At 47.6% G+C, this 13,963-nt stretch overlaps 1 protein-coding gene across 2 annotated transcripts; it reads right to left on the minus strand.

Annotated features, from left to right (window-relative positions):
- Positions 1 to 3,599: 3,599 nt before the first annotated feature.
- Positions 3,600 to 12,238, minus strand: KLF6 (KLF transcription factor 6). 2 transcript variants are annotated; one of them, XM_068559575.1, is made up of 4 exons: positions 11,921 to 12,238; positions 8,606 to 9,179; positions 7,074 to 7,197; positions 3,600 to 6,612 (listed from the first exon to the last, which is right to left on the minus strand). In XM_068559575.1, the coding sequence occupies exons 1-4, from the start codon at positions 12,122 to 12,124 to the stop codon at positions 6,561 to 6,563; spliced, it is 954 nt and encodes a 317-aa protein (XP_068415676.1). In that variant the 5' UTR covers positions 12,125 to 12,238; the 3' UTR covers positions 3,600 to 6,560. The 2 variants fall into 2 exon arrangements, with proteins under 2 accessions (XP_068415676.1, XP_068415677.1); XM_068559576.1 differs by lacking the exon at positions 7,074 to 7,197.
- Between the last annotated feature and the right edge of the window lie 1,725 nt (positions 12,239 to 13,963).

Consider the following 13,963-nt stretch of genomic DNA (forward strand, 5'->3'; position numbering starts at 1 on the left):
GCAAACGGAAAAATGACACCCAAGCAATGCCGCCTGCTTTTACGGTGAGTTAATTGATAAAGCCCGTGCTTGTCATCACCTATCTTGCACATCTGGAAGGAAGTCTTGCACAACCACAGTGAAATGTAGTAATGTGAAACTTAAGAAATCGAGGGGAACAGAACTCTGATTAGTCAATACATGCAAGTCACCGGTACACGTGCTTGGGAATCAAGCAAGTACACAGCTTTGGAAAATGCTAATTTCTCTGGCCTGGCAAACATTTTCCACTATCTAAGTAGCTAAGCCTTTTAAAAAGTTAATAATTATTTGTTCGTGGCAGCTTTGGATTGGGGGCTCTGAATTTAAGGAACAGTTCTAGATCATATGATACCTTTTTTTTTTTCTCTTTTAGCACGATTATGTAAAGGGAAGTCAGTGCAAGGCTTAGCAACACGAGTTTGAAGAGACTCACAGTGACAAGGGGCATTCTAGTTAAATCTGTCTTTTACTGAAAATTCTGCGGTGACTGCTCGGCCCAGCATGACTCCTATCAGGACATGTGGTACCCAGATTCCTTCTTGTCTTTGTCTCTTTCCATTCACAGACGTTTAGAGAATTCTCATTAAAATTACTTAGGGTGAAACAGAGAGACTGTGTTATAAACTAAATCTAGTTAAACACACTTTGTTGTATTGCCTCATTTGTGTGATGCATGGACCTAATTTTCCTCTCTTTGTGTCTTAACTACGTACATTAGGTGATGCTTGCCAATTAATGCAGGATGTCACATCCCCAGTTGCTTTCTCGAGCTTCTTAAACATTAGAAATAAATACATGCCACCTGTCTCATATCTTGAAAGCAATTCAAAATGGTTACTTTTGTTTGCTTAGGCTTACAGCACAGTTTATAGCTTTAGTGCTTCTGAATTATAAGAAGGTTCTGTCTCCATTTCATAAATGTAACTTCATTTCAAGGTGAATCCAACAGAAAGGGCAGAAGGCTCTCGTGAGAACTTGCGTGAGACAGAAAGCAGTGCTGGCTGGTGAGTAAAGCCTTGGTCTTTGGCATTTGAGAGACGTGGCCTCAAATATTTAGCCTGATGCTTCCTGCTGAGCCATCTACAGAAAGCTGCTCAGTATTCCTCACCTGTGAAATGGGGATAATGCCCGCCGTGTGGAGTACACTGGGAAATATACATAAACACACACACAGACACAGATATATAACATACTGCCTCCCCGATTTGTAGTCAAGGCACAAGAAGTAGTAGATATCATCATTTTCATTATCGCCCAGTTTGGGCAGGGGAATAATTCAGGTTGAGAAGGAGGGTTGTTAAAAATATAGCTCATTGGGGCTTCCCTGGTGGAGCAGTGGTTGAGAATCTGCCTGCTAATGCAAGGGACACGGGTTCGAGCCCTGGTCTGGGAAGATCCCACATGCCGCGGAGCAACTGGGCCCGTGAGCCACAACTACTGAGCCTGCGCATCTGGAGCCTGTGCTCCGCAACAAGAGAGGCCGCGATAGTGAGAGGCCCGCGCACCGCGATGAAGAGCGGGCCCCGCTTGCCACAACTAGAGAAAGCCCTCGCACAGAAACGAAGATCCAACACAGCCAAAAATAAATTAAAAAAAATATATATATATATAGCTCATGGTGGCGTAAGGTTAAAAACTAAGAAGGGAGTTACGTATGAAAGATATGTTCTATCTTCGGAGCAATTAAAATATAAAAGTAAACAACCTCCCATCGACTCCACCGCCCTCTGAGCACACAGGTCAGCTGGGAACGTGTGCAGTATGATTGGTGAGTTGGGAGAGCTTGAGACTGGATCTGCAATGGCTACAATGGCAGTTTTCAAAGAGGTTTTTTTTTTGTTTTTTTTTTAATTAAAAAAATGGTATGCTATGAAGCACCAAATGCTTGAAAAACAACTATAATTAAAGGGGCAATTTGAGAATGTCCCTCTTTCCATTCTAAGTCAGAGCAATTTTCTCAACAATGCTGTCTACTGTAGCACAAGAGAAAGCTTTCTAGATCTGAGCTGAGCATTTCGAGGAGGGTGGACATGTAATTTGAAGTCCACCCTATACTCACAGACCACAGAATTGCAGTGCTCTATAAAATGCTCGATACACATGACCTAACCCAAAATATTTTAGCAATAAGAAAACTGAGGTCCAGCGTAGCTCAGCAAATTGTCCGAAAGCACACAGCTAGCTCGACTGAGAACGTATCCTTTCGTTTAGCTAGGTTTCAAAAATTTTGTTAAGCAGACTGAAATTTTTTGTCCTTCTATAATTATCCTTGGTTTACAGCTGATTCCTTGCATGGCAGTTCTCCTAGCAGCCTTATTTGAACATAACCGAGCTGTTCGGCATAGTCTTCACATGACAAAGTGGTCAAGTCTTACTAGTAGCCGAGAATGCATTATCAAGCCTTTATTTAGTGCTACAGTCAGGGCAATCCAACTATTAGTCATGCTGACATGTGCTTTGAACACAACACACCCATGAGTCCTGGCAAAAATTGCATCTGCTTCCTGCACCCTCCCACATCACAACTCCGTTGAAATGGCTGATATTTTTACCACAGTTCTAGAGAGAAAATTACTTAACATTTCTAATCTGGGGATGCACTTCAACTTCCCCTCCCCAATTATCAAATTAAAAGCAGCTCGTGTAAACTCTGCCCACGCAGCAAAATGAAGATCCGCTAAGAACAAGAGGCAGTGAGCCCTTCCAGCAACCAGAGAACTTCCTTAAACTAAGAACAAGGTTAAGAAGCTCATTGTCTCAGAAATTTCCATCACCCTTTAGCCCCTTCTAGAAAGCACACACTGATTTAACCATCACTAATGAGGAGCTTAATATGAACTCAACACAACCTTGTTTGCCACTCGCCACTCAGTAGAACTAAGATCTAGTGCTGCTCACGGGAAATGTTTCTAGAGAACCGAAAGCTATTTTGTTTTCAAACAAACTCTGCGTTTCAATGCATCCCATTTACCTCAAGAAAAAAAAAAAAAATCTGGTGATCATGTAAACAATCTTTTACCTTCTGCCCTATTTTGCTGGGCTGACCAGAGAAGGTGTTGGGAGGGGGTAGGTAAGAAGAGTGGACTGAAGGCCAGTGGGATGGCTTTAGGGCTTGCTGTCCCAACTGTGTCCTTTTCACCCTCTTGGGTGACATCTCAGCCAGGTGTGCGGGCCAGGTCAGAGGCGGCTGCCCAGCTCTGACCGCCTCCGTGGAACAGGGCTGCAGGAGCCTGCGGAAGTGAAAGGGAGGTGTTTGTTTCACATTCTGCGGATGCCTCTGCAATTTATTCTCCTGACTGGAGTGACAGGAAGATAAAACACAGCAAGTGTTTCCTCCTGTGCCCCAAGGCCTGGTGGCCAGTCTCTGGAGGAGAATTCAGTGCCCATCAGGGGAGCAACCCCAGGCTCCTATTTCCACCTTTGCTGCCAGGAAGGGCAGTGAGTGGGGGGGAGACAAGTGGTTCGCTGGGTAGCACAAGGAAGATTTCCCAAGGAGGAGCCGGGTGAGTAATCTGGCAGGAATTTGTTTCAACACTCCGCCACCCACCCCCCACACACAAAAACAACCAGACTCAAGATGCTGATAAGAATTCTTTTATGTTATTCCAATAAAAAATACATTCATACAGAAATATAACAATCTTGCAAAAAACAATTTCAAATAAAATCTTGTAAAACAAAATTTTACAAAAATCTTACAAAGATATTTTTAGATAACAGGGTGCTTCAAAAAAAAAAAAGAAATTTCACTAATAGAAATTTTTTTTTTAATGTCAAGCAAAAAGTTTCTGCTTGATTGAGGCTCAGTTATCACCTGAACAGAATGTAATTCTTTATGTACTTGCTTATTATGAAAATTACAGGCATTGACATATGTGGCACCCAGCCCCACCCAATCAAACCACTCCATGGTGTTTCATAAGTGAGACAAGCCAGTGCAAGTTTTTTTTTTGTCTTTTGTTTACCTTCTTGCTGAATGGAATTGTTATGGCTAAGCACACAGCAGGGCCAAAAAAGGAGTTTTCCAAAATCCAGCAAATCAAGTGCCTGGATTTAGAATTGCCAAAAGAAAAGTGCATTTCCCCCCTCAGCAATATGAAATGAGTTCTTTAGGTAAGTGTATCCATCAGCCCAGATTAAAAAAAACAAAAAACAAAAAAAGCCAGTTATGTGAGCTTTCACCATTGCTCATCTCTAGGAAGATCCAAACAAAATACCAGCCCAGCCAGACTCATATGTGTGTATATATATATATAAATATATATAAAGGAAAGATCCACACCCATGAGCCAGCAGCTGGATGGAGGATCAGCTGTCCATGCTGCGGTGTGCCAATTCAGGGAAATTACTCGTTGGAAAACTGGAAGAATCTATGTGCTGGAAAAAAATAGCTTCATCTGCATAAAAAGTGCTCTAAAAAAGAATCCCTGTGATTAGCTTACTCTTAGGCTCGATCTTCAATAAAGCTGACATTCAAAATCAAAACCTTAGTGTGTCTGAGACCAACGAGCGGCCTAGTATTCCGTTCATGCCAGTTTTGAATGGCGAAGGTACCCTATCCCAGACCTGCCGATTATGATGAGCGAGTTGGCAATCTGGAAGAGATTTGATGCCAAGAGCCTGTGGCAAATTGTTAAATTAAAGGGAAAGCCTTTATAAAAGTTAGAGTTCTCATGTTTACCTCCTTTGTGGCCATTTTGAAATATGTCTTCACAGGCTGTGGAATTTTCTAGCTAGACATTCTAATTTCTCCTTAAAAAAATATGTATATATTATCTATATATATGTATATATATATATACACACACATACACACATACACATACTATACACACAAATATACATACACAAGAATTTCGCCCACTTTAAAAAAAAAGGTAATATACTTTCTGTGTTACCAACAGATAGCTAGATAGATACGCGAGAAACTTGTGCCTTTTAAGCAAATACATTGTTTTTTATACTTCTGTATCTTTAATACGTGTGAAAATATTACATATTAAACACAGCCGGTGTATGATCTGTACAACTGTTGTGCAAAGTCTATACGGAAGTCTCACGGTGGCAGAAATGGTCTGATTTTCCAATTATCACGTGTTTTCCACTTTAACACTGACAGTCAAGTTGTCTAAACTACTGAGTAAATACTGACTTGTTTGGGGGGTTTTCATCTATTTGACTTTGTGAAGGAGGACCTTAAAGAGATTTTTTTTCTGTATTATATATTGATACAGTACAAAGCCAGGTGAAAAAAGAGCCTTAATAAAGCATGCATCACCCATACCCCTGTACGAGACCCCTACATAAGGGGCCACTTGCGTAAGGCACCATTGTTAAGATCTACAGTGCATTAACAGCTAGAAAACCAGAAATTAGTCCTCAAGGCATAAATAAGAGAAACTTAGCTGCATGAGAAAACAGTTTCTAAGCTTTAGTGGTTTTATCCACCCAACTGAGAAAAACTTTAGGTTCTGAGTCTAATGAGACATTAGACCAGCAATTCCCAGCCCTAGTGTCCTGGACACCCAACTCGTGTCCAACATCTTTCAAGGGCATCACGAAATTCTCCAAAAAGGTAATTCAAATTCGAACCATTCACAAAATAGTCCTATGCTGCACAATGCCTCTCTGGAAGGGGAGTGTTATGAAATCGAAGGGGGGAAGGATTGTGTATTGCCAGGCCCAGATGGCTAGGGGGTCACCGAATTCAACCAATTGTATCTTAGCTGCTCAGTGAACTGGAATCAAAACTGTAGTCCTGATTTAAAAATGGAAAAGCAGATAATTCCCCAGACCATGCATTACTTTTGTCTTAGAAGGAAAAGTTATCAATGTATTATATTTGTAGATACACAGCTTATACAATGGGTAACAAATGAACTCTGTCTCAGAGAGTAGCAGAAGGTACTCACTTCACACAGCTGAACCAGACACCAAAAGTTCTCGCCACACGCTAGAGGGAAAGGGGCTCCCCTCCCTACACCCACTCGCCACTCCCGGGTCCTGACCGCCCACGCCTGCCCTCCACATTTCCCTTCTTTTTTTCTTTTCTTTTCTTTTTTTTCCACTAAGGCGCAGACTCTACCTACACCCCCCCCCACCCCGCCCCGGGAAATGACTGGTGGCCATCTCATCTCATGGAACACGCCTCACACACAAAACATTCAAACTATGTTTTTTTCTGTCTCTTGCAGCCTCGCAAGGGAAAGGACTCTGTCTCGTCACACAGTCCGTAGGAGACCCTCCACATACAGCCCACCCACCACTAACATTCTCAGTGCACATGCTCACGGCAAAGGCTTAGGGACCACTCAGAGGATAGGTACCAGTGGCGAGGCCAGGGCCACCCAAACACCACACACCCCGGGTGCTCTGCCGCTTCGGACATGACTTTTTTCGCCCTCGAAAGACCTTCCCAGTAGGTCCTGGAGGCGACCGGGTAGGGTGCAAAATGGCTTTGGCTGGAACACGCACCCTCCTTCCACGGCCGTCTCAGCCTGGAAGCCTTTTTAGCCCGCAGGAGTCGACGCTCTGCCCCTTCAGAGGTGCCTCTTCATGTGCAGGGCCAGGTGGTCGGACCTGGAGAAACACCTGCAGAGAGAATCGGGGTCCCAGACGTTAGGTCTCCAGCCCCGTCAGTTACAGACCTCCTGCCCGTGCTCCCCCCAGCTAAATAAGCCCTCCCCATGGGGGGTGGGAGTCATCATGCTGAGTCAGCCCGATCCACATTCAGGGCAGGAGTATACATCAAGGAGGTTGCCAATCAGCTCTTGGGAATGTCACCTGACTTTACTGCCCAGCCTTCAAATTTGAAAACCGTTAAAGGGCCAATCTTCAGAAAGTATGAATGAAATCATTCTATTCTCACGCACTCAGTACACGGTGCTTCCTAACCTGGACAAGTGGCATATTAGAGCCTTTTTAAAAAGTCCTGGGCTGAAAAGAGAGATGCCAGTGCAGGCCAGGAAGACGGCTGCCTTGCTGCAGGGTGACTGCATGCCTACTTCGCTCCGGGGATGGCACCGCCGCGCCCCTGCTGTTCATGCACGTACCTGTCACAGTGAGAACATTTAAAAGGCTTGGCACCAGTGTGCTTTCTGAAGTGTCTCGTTAACTCATCGCTTCTTGCAAAACGCCACTCACAACCTTCCCATGAGCATCTGTAAGGCTTTTCTCCTGGGAAGAGAGCACACGACAGGCACGCCATGATTTCACTGAACAGTGAGGGAAGGGCCCTGCTACCCCAACACGGGGCAGGAAAGTCCACTCAGGAGCAGGCCCAGAGGCCACTGCCCTCAGGAATTCAGAATACACCTCAGTTAGCGCTGGGAGCCGGCCCTCGCAAGGTAACAGGCAGGAGCTCTTTCTTGACCTAGCCTTGGGCCTCCAATGCTGGGGAAGAGACCCAGGCTTGGCAGGGCCCACATGACCGTAATCAGAGTGAACGTGTAAGAAGGACAATTACTCAGACTGGAGAAATACTTCCGAGGTGATGTGTCAGCCCACTGGACCCGCGGCCTTGGCCAGGGCTGGGTTTTATTGCTTTCTCCATGGAAACGGTTTCTCTCAAGCACTTATCTTGTTCCTTACTCACTTCCCTGTGGAATGAGGCTTTGTAGTTTCCTCCGGGAAACTATATTTCTCCAAAACTGAGGTCATGAGTTTCTGGGAAACCCCATGCCAAGGTCTTCAAAACACTTTCTAAATGACAAGCGAAAGACCCAGTCGACTTTATCCCTTGGTCGGATTACAAATATGATTTCACTAAAAGTGCTACCTGAGAAAATAAAAAACAACTGCCACAGTCGGTCCTGAGTGTGCTATTGGGACAGTCAGGAGCCTGGTTCCAGGGTACCCGGGTCCTGATCCTGGCTCTGCCCTAAGCTGTTTCAGGATCCTGATCTCCTCTCATTATTGGTAACACGAGAGTTTGCATGACTTGATCTCTAAGACCCCTTCCAGCTCCAAAATTTCTGTGATGCTTCACCAGTTATCCTAGACGGTCACGGTAACTATAAAAGGAACTATTGTCTAGACTGTGATATTTCATTAAGAAGTTATTATTATTTTTTAAAGTTGGCATCAGAAAACAAAGGCAGCATGATACACAGAGAAATTCTCACTAAGTACCTGCTGATGATACTGCTTCGTACAGAGTCGATGGGTCTAGCTCAGACCCCACATGGTGTCCGGCACCCACCTGCGCCACACCGCCCGGCCACCCTCTCCCAACCCTCGAGCTTCATTTCCAAAAATCAGAGGCAACTCCGAGTAACACTGTACGTGGACACTGCAGACTGCACAGTGGGCCTTGATAACCCAGGTGGCTAGAGTGGATGGGGTACTCGGTGTAGACAGAGAATGTGATTTACCTCGTTTGTTTAATCTGAAAGCGATAACCATTCATCGGGCACACATGTCCAGTCTTTCAGCGCCTACTCTGTCCTCCCCAGAGACCCAACTCTTTTGAGGGAAGGAAGGAGGTGAGGACGTGTCTGCTCTGACAGCCTCCTGCGGAGCCCCGGCCCCCTCCCAGGGCTGGTGCAATTAATTCAGCGGCGCCCGGGTCGCAGGAGGGACTGACCTGTGTGGGTGCGCTGATGTGCTTTCAAGTGGGAGCTTTTGGTGTAAACTTTTCTGCAGCCGTTAAAGTGGCACCGATGCACCCTCCTGCGGCCGTCTGGGGAGGCGTCTCCGCTGCCCTTGTCGCCGGGCTTCCCCGCAGTCCCACTGCGCGCCTTCCCGGGGGGGTGCAGCTCACCCGGCATGCAGCCCCACAGGTGGGACGGCTCCCTGCTCAGTTCTGGGGAGGAAGGGGGTGTGGAGGTGACGGAGGAGCTCAGGTTCCCCGAATTGACTAAAACTTCGCCGATGGGGTCAGAGGTAAACTTGGTGGTGGGAGAGAGCTCCTCGGAGCTGTCGGAGGATTCGCTGCTCAGGTCCGAGTTCAGGCTGTTGGTCTCCAGGTTGTAGCCAAAGCCGGGGCTGTTGAGTGCATCCTCCGGGGGACTGGAGGACATCTTCAGGTCCGAGTCCTCCTTTTTCTCCCGAGCCAGGATGATTTTGGTCCACAGATCTTCCTGGCTGTCAAATTTGATTTCGGAGGCTGACACATAGCAGGGTTCGCTCTGGAGGTAACGTTCCAACTCCAGGCAGGTCTGTGCGAAAGGAACCACAAGGAGGCACGTGATTGTGACGACTACCAAAAACGGAACTGAAAGCGCGTTTCCAAAAACATGCAGGAGTGAAGGGCAAATACACTGTGGCCTTATCACTACAAGAATCCATGTCTTTAGCAGAGTGAGAGGAAAGCTGCTTCTAGGAATGGGTACACATTCAGAAGAAAAACCAGAGGTGAAACCTCTCCCCGCTTCCCCAAGTTGGACCAGTGGCCACAAATGGCTGATGGTCACTGAGCCAGTTTTTGTTATAGTTACAGTGTTGACGTTTCTAATAAGTTTCTGTAAGCCACACAAAGAATACCAGCCTCAGACCTGCCCCCACCAGACAGGTTTAACCATATTATCTGACAGCGGAGAACCCTGTGCATCAAGGAAACCCAGACATCCGCCTTCCAGAGGCACAGACAGAGGGCTTGCTGCTCTCAACACAGTGTGCTCTGACATGGCATGTGTCTCCCTCTGGAGAACCGCTGACAGCACAGGCCACACTCAGTGAGCGGACGCAGCCAGCTGATGGTCTAGGGTCAGGAAGGAGCTGCAGAGAAACCACCCGTTTCCTGCAGAGCCCAGACCTAATAGGCTTTCAAAGAATGCCATTCCCAAGTACAGGGCCATGCGCACACACAACTTAAATGACTTCCACAGTGGTCAGAGGAAAACAACAACAGGAGTGGAGAAACCATTCCAGAATGGCCATCTGCTATTGTAAAGGATGCAGGAGGGGAAATTCCTCTGCAGCCCTGCTGGGAGTCCCACAATGGACGAGAACTTTATCTACTGGCCAAGAGTACAACTGTATGAGTCATCACTCTATTTCTTTCACACAATGCCAAAGGAGACTTCCTTTTGAAATTCTGACCAGCAGCCAAAAAAGGACCCGGTTCAAATATACATGCAGCGAGTCAGGGCCAGAGCGCCCCCCCCAGCCCCACAACCAACCCTCCCAGAAGCTACAACTGCCGAGAGACCAGCATCCCCTCTCCCCACCATCTCAAACTTTCTAGCCACTGGAAAAGAAAAACGGTAGGAAACGTTTTAGGTTTAAATTATGCCTGCCCTTATCTTCACTAGGATCAACTGCCTGCATGTCCATATAAGGCTGTCTATACTACTGCAATTCCACAGCTTTAGGTTTCTACAGCAAACTCTGCTCTTTTTAGCCAAATCATTTTCAGGACTAGCAAAGCCCACCCAAAGGGCTCCCGCTTGGTTATTTAGCAGTGTGCCTGCTATCAGAATAGACCATTCCCCCTCCCCCTCCTCACCTAGCAAGCAGGAGCAAGCAGAGGGGGAAAAAACAATCATTGTTTTCTCGTTACCCCTAAAATTAGACGTCTGGGTTACAAAGCACACTAGAGTGTTCTGTGGAGAGACAGCAAGATATTCTATGGCTGTTCCAAAGAAAAAGGAAAGCACGTTTATTGAGATCTTGTTAAACTTTAATAATCTGGCTAATTTAAAATCTCCATTATGCTGACGAGCACTGGGGACCAGAAGGAAGCTCTCAGGGAGAGTTTAAAAGCCTCTGAAGGCGACCAAGAGCTCAGCCTGGCTTGTGGCCCAAATCCCAAATGCCCAAGGAAACTACTTAGATCAATTTCAATCACGTCCTAGGAAGCAGCTTCTTTAGGAGGAAAAGCCTGGAGGGGAGAGGGAGGCAGGAAAGGGCTGGGAACAATTAAGCAGGCATGTGAAGGTTGTTAACACTTTGCATTTCATCTCCCCTAAAAGCCTTCTAGGCTTTGAAACCCACAATATATATTTGATCTGCTAATACACTTTGTGACAAAAAGCAAACAGCCTAGCAGGGCAGAGAAAACCCCAAACCTTCCTTCTATCTTTAAAGATAATGGGACAAGTGTCAGAATCCCTCCCTTCAGGTAATCCTAACGCATCGGAAGGGGGAAAAATTGTTTCTTAAATGTCCAATGCCAAAAATTCCAGTTCCACTAAAAATGCTGGAAACAGAGACTCTTCTTCCCAAACTCTGACTTGAAGCAATTCGGACGGGCTCATTGTCATATGACTGATAAGTCACTGGTTGTGCAAACATTGGTTTTTTTTTTTTTTTTTTTCTGGTCAACAAAAGAAGCAGGTAAGAAAAACAAGGCAGATCGAGGCAAATCTTAAGGATTCCCAAGAAGGTAAAGAAACTGAAAATGGCCTGGTAGAGAAAAGGAGCTGGTGGATGTTTCGCTGGTGAAATCCTTAATTAAAAAAAAAAAAAAATCTCCACGTACAAACACCAAAAAGCAAAACAAAACCAAAATCCCTTAAAAAAAAAAACACCCTTGGCAGTCCATGCAAGTTCATATGACCAGATCCAGCTGTGGAGTCTGGAGCTGGTACAAGCACCAAACTTCTGCCAAGGGCTGGGGCCGGGATCAGGCCGCGGAGCTGGGTCTGCCCTCCGGAGAACGCAGTTCATAAGCCCCAGAAACGGCAAAAACACTCCAAGCGACGAAGCACTGCTGCGCCCCACTCAAATGACAACTCCGCTCCACGCTGTAAAAGGCCCCTTTAAAGTGCCTTCCACACCGGAGGCAGCAGAAGTACGTTTTAAGACTAATTATTTTAATTTAAAAAAAAATTTACCCGAACCATTAAAAAAAGAAGAAAAAGAAATGCACCTCCAACCACACACCGTCCTGTCGGTGAGTGCATGCACTCCCTCCTCGGCGCACCCGGGCACCTGGCCCATGAAAATTCCTATTTACCTGTTGCCAATATTCCTCCAGGGAGGGCAGCGCCGAGAAGTAACCAGTCTCGTGCACAATCTGGAGTTCCTGGAAGATGCTGCACATTGGGAGCACATCCATGTCGGGTTGGAAAAGACAGTCACTGCTGTTGTAAAAACAGGGAGGTGTGCGGTCTGGAGTCGGGAGCGCAGCAGCCGTGCCTGCAGCGCCGGGGAAGTTCATGCAAACTCAGTGGGCAGCAATTAGGCGCCGCGGGTTCGGATCCTACCGGAGCCCGGAGACTCGCTCGCGAGCCCACACAATATTTGCAAACACCGGACTGACTGCAAACGTAACCCCTGCAAAACTTCCCTATTCAAAGCTCCGCTGCCAGCCTCCCCTCCTACCCGCCCAGCCCCCCCCATCTCCCCACGTGACTCGCCCGCGCCCGCCCCGCGCACCGCCCAATCACGCCGCGCCCGGCCCGGGGGCTGCGCGACGATGATGTCAGCTCCGGCCAATCGCGGGCAGCGGCTTACAGCGGCCCCGCCTGGCGTGACCGAGCCTCTCCATCACAACCCTCGCCATTGGCTGAATTCGAACTTCGGCCAGCTCTGATTGGAAGGCGGTTTCGCAGGCTATTTTTAGCAGGGTATATAAGGCGCGGGCCGCCGCACGCCGGAGGAGTCGGTGTTGGGTGGTGTGCGGCCGAGCGCCTGAGTGCGCTGCTGCCGGGCAGAGGGAGCCGGGTGTTCCTTCCCGTCCCGTCCCCGGTCCCCGTACCCCTGTCGTCCCGGTCCCGGTCCCCGTCCTCGTCCCCACCACCCGGGCTGGTCGCCGCAAACCCCGGTCCTCGTCACTCAGGCCGGTCACGCGGGTCCAGTCCCCTGCCCCCCGGCCCAGCGGTTCAGTGTGCCGCTGCCTGGCTGAGGGGAGCCGGGCCGGGTCCCCTCTGTCCCCCCCTCCGACCCCGGGCCGGCCTGCCCTTCTCTGGTCCCATCCGTCCCTCCATCCCTCTGTGTTCCCTCTTCCGTCCCCCTGTATTCCCCGTTTTCCGTCCCTTCTGTTCCCCCTCTGTCCCTCTCTGTTTCCCCTCCTTCCCACTCTGCTCTCCCTCCGTACCCGCTCCGTTCCCATCTGTGCCCCCTGTACCCCTCCATCCCCATCTGTCCCCCCTCAATCCTCAGGTGGCACCTGTGACCCAGTGGTGGTGGACGGGTGGTGGACTGGGCAGCCCCACGGGTGTGGTGAGGAACAGGGAGGGGCCGGAGGTACTCCAGAATCACTGGGGTATGTTGTATGTGAATCTGAGGTCCCTCCTTCAGCCTCCCTCACAAGGACAGCGCACACACCTGGGGGACACGCCTCTGCCCCGCCCCACCCCCATGCCTGCCTAACCTGCAGGAAAAGGACCAGAAAGGCCTGGAAGACCCAAGTTGGATCTGCTTGCTCCTGAGGGGGTTATTTGCACTCTTGAGTCTATGGGAACACAGTTTTCTTTTAAAAAAGAGGGCGCTTTGGGAGGGGGCGTTTAAAAAAAGAGGGGGCCTATAACCATTCTCATAGGGTCCTCCATCCATACCAGCTGCGTACATTTTAGAAATGCAGTTTCCAGGGTCTGACCCCAAACCTACAGAATCATAAGCTAGAGGGTGGAGGCTGTCCCAGCCATTGAGTTTTGACCAAGCTCCCCAGGTTAATCTCTTGCCACTAAAGTTTGGGAACGGGGCATCTAGAAAATGTCCTTTTACTTGTCACCTACCATACATCAGCCTTCATTCCAAGAAGATGCAGAGACCCTCATGAAGATTAACAGCTAGACTTTCCCCTAGTTGAATGTGCAAACAGTTTAAATGAGGTTGAAACTGACATTCAATGCGGGTTTTTTTCATATAAATTATCTCCTGAAATATACCATAAGGCTCATTTTCAAGCAAAATGCCAAGACCACAAAGAATGTGCTTTTAAAATTTGAATTGGAAAACTGAATTATAGCTACTACCTCCATTTTTATTCCAAAATAGAGTTTAATGAAACATCCTTTTAAATAAAGTTTTTAAAAACTGAAGTATGTAAAATGAA

Source organism: Eschrichtius robustus, chromosome 1, assembly GCF_028021215.1.
Source record: "Eschrichtius robustus isolate mEscRob2 chromosome 1, mEscRob2.pri, whole genome shotgun sequence".
NCBI classification, from domain to species: Eukaryota; Metazoa; Chordata; class Mammalia; order Artiodactyla; family Eschrichtiidae; genus Eschrichtius; species Eschrichtius robustus.